The sequence below is a fragment of the Anomalospiza imberbis genome, chromosome 4, assembly GCF_031753505.1.
Source record: "Anomalospiza imberbis isolate Cuckoo-Finch-1a 21T00152 chromosome 4, ASM3175350v1, whole genome shotgun sequence".
NCBI classification, from domain to species: domain Eukaryota; kingdom Metazoa; phylum Chordata; class Aves; order Passeriformes; family Viduidae; genus Anomalospiza; species Anomalospiza imberbis.
The window spans coordinates 65,666,033-65,678,469 of NC_089684.1; the positions used below are offsets into that span (position 1 = coordinate 65,666,033).

The 12,437-nt window shown below is 42.5% G+C and overlaps 1 protein-coding gene across 7 annotated transcripts in view; it reads right to left on the bottom strand.

Annotated features, from left to right (window-relative positions):
- Window positions 1-10,498: 10,498 nt before the first annotated feature.
- The window catches only part of PDS5A (PDS5 cohesin associated factor A), a 78,811-nt gene continuing 76,872 nt past the window's right edge, over window positions 10,499-12,437 (bottom strand). For 4 of the 7 annotated variants that reach the window (XM_068188902.1, XM_068188903.1, XM_068188900.1 and 1 more), the window contains 2 exons: window positions 12,271-12,421; window positions 10,499-11,701 (listed from right to left, as the gene is read on the bottom strand). In XM_068188902.1, coding sequence (XP_068045003.1) covers window positions 11,666-11,701; window positions 12,271-12,421 — 187 coding nt within the window. In that variant the 3' untranslated portion in view covers window positions 10,499-11,665. The remainder of the gene's footprint in view (window positions 11,702-12,270; window positions 12,422-12,437) is intronic. The other 3 variants (XM_068188905.1, XM_068188904.1, XM_068188901.1) reach the window with 2 other exon arrangements.

Here is a 12,437-nt window from a genome sequence, read left to right on the forward strand (position 1 = left end):
AAAACTTCTCAGTAATGGGCTTCTGAACGTGTCTTTTGATAAGACCAGTCTCCTAAGAACAGCAGGCTTCTCCAACAGTATGTAAAGTGATAAAGGAAGCCAGGGAAATGGGGACGGGGGAAAAGAGGTTCTTAGGTGAGCACAGTCACCTCTGAAAGAATGCCCTGTTAAGTTTTACTTCTCTCATGAAGTTACCTCATTTTCTTCTCTACTGCAAAACACTTGTGTTCCCCTTCCCCCTTGTGTATAAATGTTGGATTCTGGATTTTGCCCTCCATCCATGTGCTTGGTAGATTAATGCTAGCTCAGGTGCTGGCAGGAAGCTTCTCAAGAAGTGAGCTGGGAAGGAAACATGACCCAGCATTAAGGAGACACCTTTGGTCTGAAGTCCCTCTGAATTTTGACATGTTACTCCTTTATAAGGAATGTTTTTGTATTCTTGGTAATTATCGGAGTTGAATATAGGGATAATGTTGTACAAGGTTAGTTTATCTGCAGCTGGGGCTGAGCCCTAGGAATTTTGCTGTTAGTTTCAGCTTATCATTGTGAGACATTGTACATACAAATGGCAGTTCTGTTTTCTGTATCACTGAACATCGCTATATTCAGGGCCCTGTGCATTCACAGACGGGGAGTTGCCATGCAGCCCGCTCCAGCTGTGGACTCAGGCTGCACGTTGAGCACTCCTTGCAACAAGAACATGAAACATGGGTACAGTGGCTAAGTGCAAATAAACCATGCATTGTCTTCCTCTATTGTGCCAGAAGATGGCTTGAAACAGTCATTTTGAAGTCTAAATGGCCCTGTTTTTCTAAACAAGGTATTGGTAATAACACTCTGGAATACCAGAGCATCCATTGGATTTCACTGCTGAACATTTTAACATGCATCCAGCAAAGTGGTTTTTCCTATCTTACCCATTTCCTCCAAGAGCAAAGTACAGCTTTGTTCAAAGGTAGAGAAATGCCCTTTCGTGTTGCCAAAAGCCTCGATTTTCCCATGAGTACCAAAAGCCCTGACTGTATTCCACCCCCTTGCCAAATTCACAGCTTCCTCCCATTCCTTTCGTGAACAAACTCTGTTCTTAATGTGACAAACTGGTGCATTTTGGAGACAGAAAACCTTAGGAACATATCCTGGAAAGATGCATCATGTAGTGCATTCTGCATACTCCAGACTTCTTTTTTACTATTTTGTTTAAAGCTTGCAACAGAGTACATGGGGCCTTGACTATAATTGGTTCGGTAGTATTTATGAACAATTAGGTACTACTGGTGTATGAATATGTCTTAGTTTTTTTTCTAATTATCACTGTATTCAACTGTTTTCCATGTAAATTAGTATTGGAACACTGACGTAAGGAATATAGAAACTTGTGTTGTTGTTGTCTGAAAGGAGGAATTAAATAGCCAGAAAGAATCTTACCTTGTAACACCAAATCTGCATTAGATGGTGTGGGTAACTGAAACATTTAAACTATGCAAATTTAAGCCTAACAGCTGTGACTCAGACTAGGCACTTCAGAGCTTATGTCATTTGGGAAGGGAGAAGGGGAGTGGGGGGAAATCAAAACACAGATTCAAGTGAGTTCTTGTTTACTGCATTGGTCATGCACTGTGTCGGGAAGTTCTGTTTTTAGTGCAGGGGAAGTCAACTGTGCATGTCCCTTGTTCCCTTCTGAAACACCACCAAAAGCTGGCTTAGACTTGGAGGCTTGCCTGAAGTGGGAAACGTTAAGTTATTTAGCAAATAAATTGGTTTTACTTAAATGCTGATGAGCAAAGACAATGAGATGAGATGTCCTCCCCTGCTCTGTTTTGTTGATGGAGCTGATGAGTGGGGACACTGATTTGTGCTTAGTTTTGTATGGTTTTGATGAGCAGCTGGCTCAACAAGAGATAGCAAAAGTGCATTTCCTCAGCACCTGTTGCATCATGGAACTAAAGCTTGAAAGTCAAGATGCTTGAAAGTCAAGCCTCTTCTGGGAAGACTAAATAGATGTTTTCAGTGTTACCATCCTCGTTTTCCAGGCACAGCTTTCTCCTAGGGCTAGGCAAAGGGGAAATCACTTCTTTCTTGCTAGTTTCCTTATCTGTTCCAAACCTATCTGCACATGATGTAGGTAGCTCTTCCTGCTTGTGGTGTTTGTGTCATCAGCTGATCCATCAACAGACTCACAAGACCAACTGTCGTCAATGCATTTGGCTTCAACTGTCGTCAATGCATTTGGCTTCTGTCTTGGTTATTCCAGCTGCAGTGCTCTGTTGGCAGCAACCTGACTTTGGATTTGTTCTCACTGGACAAACCCTTGTGAATCATTTGCCCTGTACTGTGCTGTGATGTTCGATCTGTGCTGTTACCTGCTTTGTAGGCATCAAACCGGCTCCGGGGTCGCTCATGGTGCTGAGCCCTTTGTCGATAACCTAAGTTCAGATCACGGCTCGACAGCCGAGGAAATGTACTGTGACAATGCTGTGCTTGTCTGGTGTACGACCTGCAGCGGCTGCTGCTCCTCTGTGCGGTGTCTGAAGAAGGCTGCCATCATAGGAATGCTGATGTCAACTGCTGGAGAGCCCTGCTTTTCACTTACCTTTTCCATCCTAAATTCTGACTTTTCTAGTAAATAAATATTTACCTGTAAGTACTGCAGAAGGTTGGTTCCTGAGCACCAGACTTCCTGTGGAGGTGGAACAGGGGTGGGGAGGCTGGAATGCAGCATCAGTGTTTTTGTTTTGAAAATAAAAGCTACACAAACACTTTTGTAAACAAATAATTTTTTAAATAAACACATTTTAAAAGATGTTGATTTTTCACTGGGAATGCTTAACAATAAATGCATGTTTCCCTGAAAACAGTTTTCATTTTATTTCTGGTAATTCAGATTGTTTTAAGATTACAGGGTCTACTGCCTCCATGACAGTAACGAGAGAAAGGAATGATTATTTTCATGGTGCACATTAAAAATTTTTGAAGAAGAAAATTGTGTAAATAGAAGTTGTGTAATGGAAGGGTGTGTTATGTCAACCAGGACTGCCTCATGTGATGGCCTGACCATCCTGCACCACCTCGTCTCCTTTCAAAGGCTGCATCTGAAGAAACAAAGCCGGTAACACAGAGGAAAAGTTCTCTCTGGATTTCCCTGCACCACTTACGTTCATGTCATCTTTGTACATTTCAAACTGTGTACCTCAAACTGCAGTTGGTTCATGCACAGGGAGGTGACAGCCTGGTGGCAATGGCAGTGCCCTGCCGCTCAGCTCTACAAGAATCTAGGAGCGGTGATGACTATGGATTTACAACCAGTATGAACTTCACTTTTTTGGCATTTGTCAACGTTTGTCAAATGGAGTAAAGCAATTTGAAGGCAGCAGCTGCACAGCTGGAGCAACGAGCAGACAGTTTGCTGTGGAGCTGGTTGTAATACTGTGTTTCAGATCTGCATCCCATCTTCAGGTGCGTGTTTGTCCCTGGGCAAGTTTTGCAGGTTTCTGGGCAGGCTCTGCCAGCTGGTCTAGTGCTGCACTGCTTTATGGTGTAAGATGTTGTTTGGGTTTTTTGTTTAATTTTACTGTCATCAGGAGCTGTGTCGTATTGTGGTACCTCATTCTTTAAGAGAGATGGGGGGAGCGCTCCCCAGTCCCTCTCCTGCAGGTCTTAGCCTGACGTTAATTCAGAGTAAAAAAAAAAAAGCCCAATTTCCCCAGTTTGTGTAGTTAGACACTGACATGAGTAACTGAGAGCTGCTTTATACTGAAATATTTGTGAAGTTGTCCAACAGCCTTGTCATTTCTTCCAGTGCCCCAAAACTGGAAGTGAGTTCACAGCTGAAATGGACTGATGGTGCTTGCTAGCTTGACTTGTCCTGTACTTAGTTTTCTGTTTCAGTGGCTGTAATTCTGACACATTTGGCTCTCAGACGGGTAACTGATACCTCCAATACAGCAAATCCAGGATTTTAAATTGTTTTTAAGGTCAAGTCTGGATCTGGAGCACCCGTGTCTGATATAATGTCAAATAAATTACATTGCTTCACTTAGTGGCTGCTTTGTGTTGAAATACACTAATTCTTTAGGCGGGTTTATGACAGCCTGGTATAAAATGAAGGGTAATAAGCTGGGCTGGTGAGGAAAATAGGGGGGGGAAGCGGGAGGCGGGAGAGAATCTGTTTTGTGGTGGTGATACCTGAGCCACCGGTCCCCTTTAGCAGCCCAAGTCCTCCATATACAGCTGCCTTTGCTTGCAAATGGTGCAGGACACAGGCTTGTGGGCCCCTGCTCCTGTCGTGGGTGGGGAGAAGGACAGTGCCATGGTCTCTTCCCTTTGTCTCCCAAAAGCTCTTCTCATAACTGGCAGTTTAAAAACATCATGATGGTGAATAGTTAAAGCTCCTGCTGACCCCTGAGAGGTTTGGGAAGCTCCCTGCAGCTGAGCCACATTACTGTATCAGGCACCTATCCCCATTTTTATAGTTCTACCTGCTGCTCAGGTGCAGGGGTGGGTAGGAGGGTGCCTTTCTTGGAGGAATATTTTGCTGGTTATAGCCTCCTAAAATAGGAGCCAGTTATGCACCAAGACAGATTTTAGTTCAAAAGCAGACCTGGTTGGTCCCATTTCACACTGCAGTCAGTCATAACAAAGAGCGGGCACTGGAAATCCTGTAATTGCCACAGCTTTAAATTTCCATCAACACAAGGCTGGAGAACAAACACCAAACACTAAGTGGGCCCCAGGTGTTTCTGGAAGTGGTGGCCATCACATCTTCATCTTGCTGCAAGAAACTGTTGGGTGTAAACTGGTTTATCTGTGTAGAAAGTGGCTTAAAGGATCCAAAGCTGTCAGTGCAAATGGAATGAAAATGCCTGATTTTTTTTTCTTTCTGTTAAAGAGGCAAGAAATGAATCTTGTGTATGAACAATCTTGCTTGGCATATGTGTTGCCTACTATAGCTTATTCCACATTCCAGTCCTTCAATAGTCTAAACCACATAAAAATACTGGGATAAAGCCATGCTTATCAGGAGAGAGAACTATTTGGAAGAAAACATGTATAAACAAAGTAGCTACTAAAAGTTCACTGAGTCAAACAATGCTGAGGTGAAGGGGAAAAAAACAAAGCACAAACCAACCCCAATCATTTCTTAAAAACCAAAGAGGGAAAGTAATTCTTTGCAATGTTTGTGTGCCATTCTTTTCACCTGTGAGTGGTTCTGATCTATGAGGAATTCAGGAAGGGGAAAAGTGCAGAGTCCTGAACCTGGGGAGGAAAAACCCAGGCACCAGCACAAGCTGGGACAACTGTAAAGCAGCTTGGCAAGAAAAGGACCTGGGGGTTTGGGATCTGGACCAAGCTGAACATGAACCACCAACCTGTGCTCGTGGCAAAGGCAGCACACTGTATCCTGGGCTGCACGAGGCAAAGTGACAGCAGCAGGCTGAGGCAGGTGATCCTGCCTCTCTGCACAGCCCTGCTGCGGCCACATCCAGCAGCAATGCCAGGCCCTGCTCCGCTGGCATGGGCTGGAGGGAGCCAGCCGTCCACACAAGAGACTGTGTACTCTGGGGGCCTGGGTCTGTTAGATGGGGCTGAAAAAGAAGCAAAGAGACACTAAAGGGGCCACATCCTGCAAGAGTGAAATGACAAAGCCCTCTCAATAGCAAAAAGGTTAAAAAGCTCACCATCAACCCAAAAGAAGAAACAACCTATGTTTTGGCTTAAAGGTATGTTTTGGAAAGAAAGCAGCTCAATGATGCAGAATCAAATGACATTCTGCTATCATTCTGGCCAACTGCTTTGGGCAGCTTCCAAAACCACCCTCATGAAAAAATGCGTGCGAGGGAAGTGCTTAGAGCAGGAACCCTGCTCTGCTCCCCTGGCAACGAGTACCCCTGGCACGTGGTGCAGCTCCCATGTGGCAGCAGGAAGGGGCTTGGGCACAGCAGGGTAAGTGGTCTTCTGCAGGAAGTGGTCTTCTGGTATTAATTGGCTGGGAAAAGGTCTGTCCTGGAAATAGGAAAATTTTCCAATTTCCATTCATTTCTCTATGGATGTATCTCTGGCACTATTTGTTTACACTCTCCTATTTAGGTATTTACACACATTGATACACTCTGAAAGATGATCTCACCAGGAAGGTATCTGTAACTTGGAGAGCCAGAGATACCACCACAACTACCTCATGGTCAAACACATCAGAACTGCTGTGAATGCCACCATGACCTTCTATGTGCAGTCTGTGAGGGTTTGGTGTTTCCTACATGTGTGGAAACTAGAAAGGATTAAAAATGCACCCTATTTCTGCATGGGGGGATGCTGGATCTCCTGTCATGTCTTGTGAGACTCCTATCAGTCCAGATGAGACTGATGGGTCAGACCTCTGCCATCAGCATAAACCCAGCTTGTTTCTGGTTTGGAGACAGAAACTAGGGCACACCATGACTCCCCCACTTGCTTCACAACCATTAGACCAAACACCAAAGAAATAGCCATAACCACCTTCCATCTCTTCCTTCAAGAGCTTTGTTGCATCAGAGTCAACACATCAATTCCTGCTTCCAGGGCAATGAGAGAATTAAATGCCTGAACGAAGAAGCAGAACATGTATTTCTTGTTCTGGAGCATGCCCAGCTTGCAGCATTATGAACACACATCTGAACTCTTGAGGCTGGCAGGGCTATGGGAGGATGCTCAGTCTTCCAGAGCTATTGGGCCAAGAAGGCCTTTTACCTGAGCTGGCACATTGCTGAGACTACATGGCTGCCAGCATGACCTGAGTTACAAATTGGCTTGGATAACCTCTGTGCTCCCAGTGAAAAGCAGATGTCTCCTCATGGCTGTCCCTCCTCACCAACCAACACAAGACTCAGCTGCACTGTCCGCTTGTGTTGCCCACGGAGGTCTCAGTTCTGCTGACCGTGGTCAGAGCTGCACAGTTGGTGATGACTCCACCAGGTTCAAAGTTGAATGGCTCCTGAATAATTTCTTGCCAAAGCTGAAGGGGTCACCATGAGCCTGACTTCCTCCTGTTGGCACAGCCACTGCAGGCAAGAGTCCTGGTAGAAGTGTCAGGGCTTTCCCTAGGCCGAGAGAAGATGCTCTGTTGCAAGTCAGAAAGGTCTTTCCAACAGATGAACAGGAGGATTTGTTCCAATGCTCTTTGCCTGATGTGACACCAGAGCTCCGAGGAACAGGCTCACAGCATCTTCCAGCACGTGTGAAGCTGACCGAGATGGGCTGCAGAGCTGCTCCTAGCAACTGCCGGAGTACGTGTGGCTGTGCCTTCGGCTTTGTCGGCCTGAGTGAGCAGGAGGTCTGAACTGCAACAAACCTTTGGCTGTGGTCCCACTCATCTCTTTACAAGCAGGTGCACATGCCAAAAACTTGCTCATCTCCTTTCAGACAGCAAAAAATAGGGCTGGGAAGCTCCCCCAAGTCAGAGATGTTCCCATTCTGAATCTAAAGTATACTAGGGAGTGATTTGTGGAAGCAGTCATCCTGTGGGTCACCACAGTGACTTGGTGCTAAGGAATCTCTGATGGAAGTACTGGGTCATTCACCTGCTTTGGTCTCTCATTTAGAAATAAGAAATAAAAGGACATCCTGGATCCACACTCCTGACTCAGGCTGTACAGCTAGGAAGGGACAGGCTGTCAGCAATCACTTCCAAGTTCTGCTTCTGAGGAAGTTCTGTCTTGTTTTCTGTCTTTGAGGAACTGAGGCAAATCAATCCACAGAATGTGTGGATTGAAAACTCTTCAGGAATGGAAGCTACTGTTGGTCTTTGAAGTTTAAGAGTATTTTATAGTATTGTTTGGGCTTCCTTCTGGCCATTAGAATACCTGGGGTACTCATCAGCACGATGATTCCCTCCTGTCAGAAATTCAAGCAGGGGAAGCCTTCAAGGGACACAAGTCCTGCTGCTGTACAGGGCATTGCTCTCCCTGCTTTTGAACACCTTGCTGCTCCCTGTGCAAATCTGTTCCTGCACCCAGATACAGCGCCCTGGGCTGAGACCAGCCACGCTGTGACTAATGCTTGGTTAACAGCTCAGTGCACCTGCAGCCAGGCTGGCAAGCAGACTTCATAGCCCAGCTTCCTTAGTTTGGGCTATTTCCCTGAGCACCAATTTGAGATTTAATTTTCAGGCACAAACAGAACTATTACTGCTGATAAAGACAGTAACGAAATACAGGCAAGAGAACTAGGATCCACATCAATGATTTCTTTAAGAAGCCAAGTTTCCTGTGTATTGCAAATGTTTGGTGATCCCAAATCTTTCTTTATCTTCAGAGGAAACGGTTCAGCTGTTACAGCCCCATCCATTAACTTGACATTCAAGAGCCAGTCTGATGCTGAACTTGGTCCAACGTGAGCTAAGTATCTAGCAGCTGGAAGCACATTTTAGGTAACATTTTGTTATTTATCAGTTCTAAAACTTACAGGGCTTGTCAGCATATGCAGAAAAGGTTTGTAGTGCGTGTTATTTCTCCTGTTTAAGATTGCTCTAGACAACATTATTTTTTTATCCAAAACAACTACTCAGATTTAGTTTTGTTGAGTGGAGAGGTTCAGTTGAGTACATTACAAAGCATGTTCTCAGAACAGCTTTTCTGTCTTGTGATGGAAGCCATGCAGTCCAGGCATCAGAAGACAGAAAAAACCAGAAACAAATGTATATCTGCTAAGAAATACAGCCAGGCTTTTATGAAGATGGGAACTTAAAAGATGGTAACTTAGCTCTAACTATGTAACTGAATGTGAAACCTCAGCACCTTTAAATCCTACACTGGTAAAAAGCCATAAAGACTGGGTTTTATCAGGCTTCCTATTAATTGCACATTAACAATGTGAAGAACTCTGAGCATCAGTTTCCTTATTATAATGGGAGAATCCCCACTCGTAGGAACAATATTTGAAAACTGATAGATGGCCAAGCCACACACACACCCCGCCCCGCTTTTCTTTGAAATACTTTGCCTTCAATTCCAGAGTTTTATATTCATTACTCTTTAATAAATCTTCATTTTTAAGACCTCAGCAGCATTGGCAATGCATCAATTATGTCTGTGTAAGAGTGGTGCTGTGCTCTCTGCCCTGCCTCTCCAGGCTGCCCCTGCGTGCTGCCACTGCTCAGGGCCCCTGGCCTGGGCTGCAGCTCTGGCACAGCGGTGCCCAGCCACGGCTGGGGCAGCTCCCCACAGCCCCACGGCTGCCCCGAGGGCACCAGCAAGGGAACAGGCAGGCAGGGGAGGGGGACTCTGCACAGCCCTGGCTGGGCAAGTGCTCAGAAGAGCCACTGGGGGCCACCCTTCTGGTGGTTCTTGTAAGCTGTGCTCTGGCTCAGCCTATTATGCCCAGCATAATTTGCTACAAGATTGTACCAACTGACTCTATTGATAATCAGCATATGAAAATAACTCAAATGTCCACATTAAAAAAAAAAAAAACCCAAAAAAAAACCCCAAAAAACCCCACCATAATTCCATCTGGAAAGACAATTGAAAGCCATGCTCTGAGCATGGCAGTGAACCTCCAGAAACCTCTTCTAACCTATATCATTCTATGATGATTCATTAAGTAATGTGACATTGTAACTAATTAAAAATTGACCAAAGAAGATAAAAAATAAAAAATCCAATAATTATCCACTTGATAAAAAACAAAGCTTTTGGAAATAAATCTGAATTATTCGCAAGATCTGTCAATTCCAGATTTCAGATTGCTGTTAAAGGCACATCAACTAAGTACGAGAACTCATTTCTAAGAAAAAACAAGTTTTTTTTCAGGTAGCACCAGAAAACTTTGAAATAAAACATTTTAAAATTAGTTTAAGCCAAAACACTCTTAACTTTCATGAGAGGGAAGTATTTGACCAGAGCACTAAAGAGAAACTGCATTACAATCAGTAAATCCACTTTGTGAAATTATTTCAGTTTTAGAAATCAAACCCCTGATAGATGTGTAATCAAATGATTTTAAAATCTCCTCTCTGTCAGAAGCATTTCAAATCCTTCAGGTCAAAGCTCTGCAGGTTGCTTTAGAAAGGGAGCTGCACACACTGCTTTGTGCACAAAGCCCGATTTCTTGTTACAGAAGAAAAATAACACCATCTACACACTTGCTAAGAGAGCCGAAGACATGCTGAAGAGCACACAACTGCACCCTACCCCTTTCAGGAGCACAAGCAATCCCTAATGCCAACAGCATCCAGTTCTTCTATATGAATCAAGGCTTTTAAAAACAATTTGCAAAAGAGAAATGGGGAACTGAGGCACTGAGAAGCAAAGCAAACTCCTCACTGTCACTGCACGCCAACCCAACCCCCTTCACAAGATTAAGCACTGTAACTTCACCTCAAAAACTGAACTTTTTAACTACGTTACTGTCTGCATTACAGCTCCTTTGCTCTGTACAGTACTTCTGTGAATGCCCGAGACCACGTACAGATACAGCAATTAAGTTTTCTGTGAAAGAAAAAAAAAATTAGAAAAAGACTGCCACGTGACACCTAGAAGCGTTTATTTTATGCAACAAACTTAAATATGATCATGTGTACATAAAAGTGTACACTGTATCTATGCTGAACAATGCCAGGAAACATAATATTGATGCAACAATCTTCTAAAATAAACATTAAAAAATGAGCCTGGACAGGAAGACAAAATGCAAAACAGACTTACTTCCAATCAGCACAATGCTTAAAATTGAGAGCAATCCTAAACATTTCCAACTTTCCTTACAAAGCTGCCAAAGTCCAACTATTTTTAAAAACTGATTTTTTTTTTCTTTACATCAATAATAAAAATCTGGTGACAAACATTATAAAATCAAATGCTGGACTGTCTTTACTCCTTTAAAATTTAGAATATTCCAACAGAACCGCAGGAGTAAAAACACTTAAAAGTGATATATGTTTTTATAAAACAAACATCAATATGTACATTTATTGCAAATTATATTAACTAAAATGGAGGGAAAATTAAAAAATGAAATGTCTACTTGCGAATTAATAACAATTTTAAGTGATTACTTTCCCACTCTGATAAAAATCAGAAAGCAACATTTATAAAATTGCCACCACATGACTTTTCATAGCAGGGAACTGAAATCTGTACATCTTATTTTTGCAGAAAAGTAGGCAGGCAGAAAGAATTATACATAAAACAGTCTCCAAAAGTAAAGCAAAAAAAAAAAATTCGTTTTAGTTTTTTTTTTCCTCTAGTCTTGTTTAAAATCCATTCAGTAGACTTCTACCTTTTCTGTGAAACATGGGAATACCTGGCTCTAGGATCATGAATTTTCAATGTCAGTGTAAGGACCTTCTCTGACTTTCTTTAAAAAAAATGCAGCATGAAAGTTAATGGTGTAAATACACTTTTAAACTCCAGAATGCAGGAACTGGAACCAAGTGTTAAGCAATTTGCTTAATTATTGACTTTTCATAAAAAAAGTCTCTGGGGAAATAAGTACAGATGCTTTTAGCCTCTTTCTCAAGAGTTTCTGCTTTACATTTCCATTGAGAAGGATTAATTTCACGTGAAAGGGAAGCATAGTTTCCTTCTGGTTTCAGAGCTGAAAGCTGTGTGTTTTGAAGTAATTTCAGTTCCTGTATAGGAAATTTCTGAATCCTAGTTTTTGCAGAAGCTTGGAGCATGCCTTTATTTGGCCTTCATTTCCTCCCTTTTCGAGCAAGTTTTCTTTTTACCTTTATGAGGGGAGAAAAGGAAATGACAGTTAATTGTAAAGACAAGGAAATTACAATTGATTCTGAATCAAAATCCTACCAAATATTGTTTAGATTTTAGCTTTTACACTCTTTATACTGTGATTCTTCCAACTCCATCTTGTATCTTCTCAACAATTACATAATTAATTGAGTAGAACTGAACTTCCTTATTGTACAGCACAACTTCCTGATAAACTTTAAACTACACAACTTGAATTGTGCATTTTATAATTCCATAACCAAGAAATGTTTTTTCAGCATAAATATAAACAGTTATCCACTGCTTTCACTGGAAGCAGAGATTAAGAACAGTAACTTGATCTAATTAACTGTAATTACCAAGGTTTATAAAAACAGCCCATTTTACTTCAGAATAGGCAGTACTTCAAATGTTTTCCAAGTATTTACAGTAACTTGTACATGTCTACTTAAAAGGAAAAAACCTATTAGAGCTTTATTAACACACAAATTTATTTGATTTCTTACTGTATAAACTACAATAAATAAGTAAAAACAGAGAATTGTCCTATATAAGATGCCTGCTACACCTTAAGGAAGCCTCCCTCTGCTATCTCTGTATCCTCAGTATCTTCCTGGCTGCTCCCACAGACCTTAAAAAGATCCATTGCATTTTGAGAGCATTCTGAACTTGAGTCTATCTCCAACAGTGAATCTCCATCACTTCCAAGCACCTGGCTTCTGAAAAACGTTAACA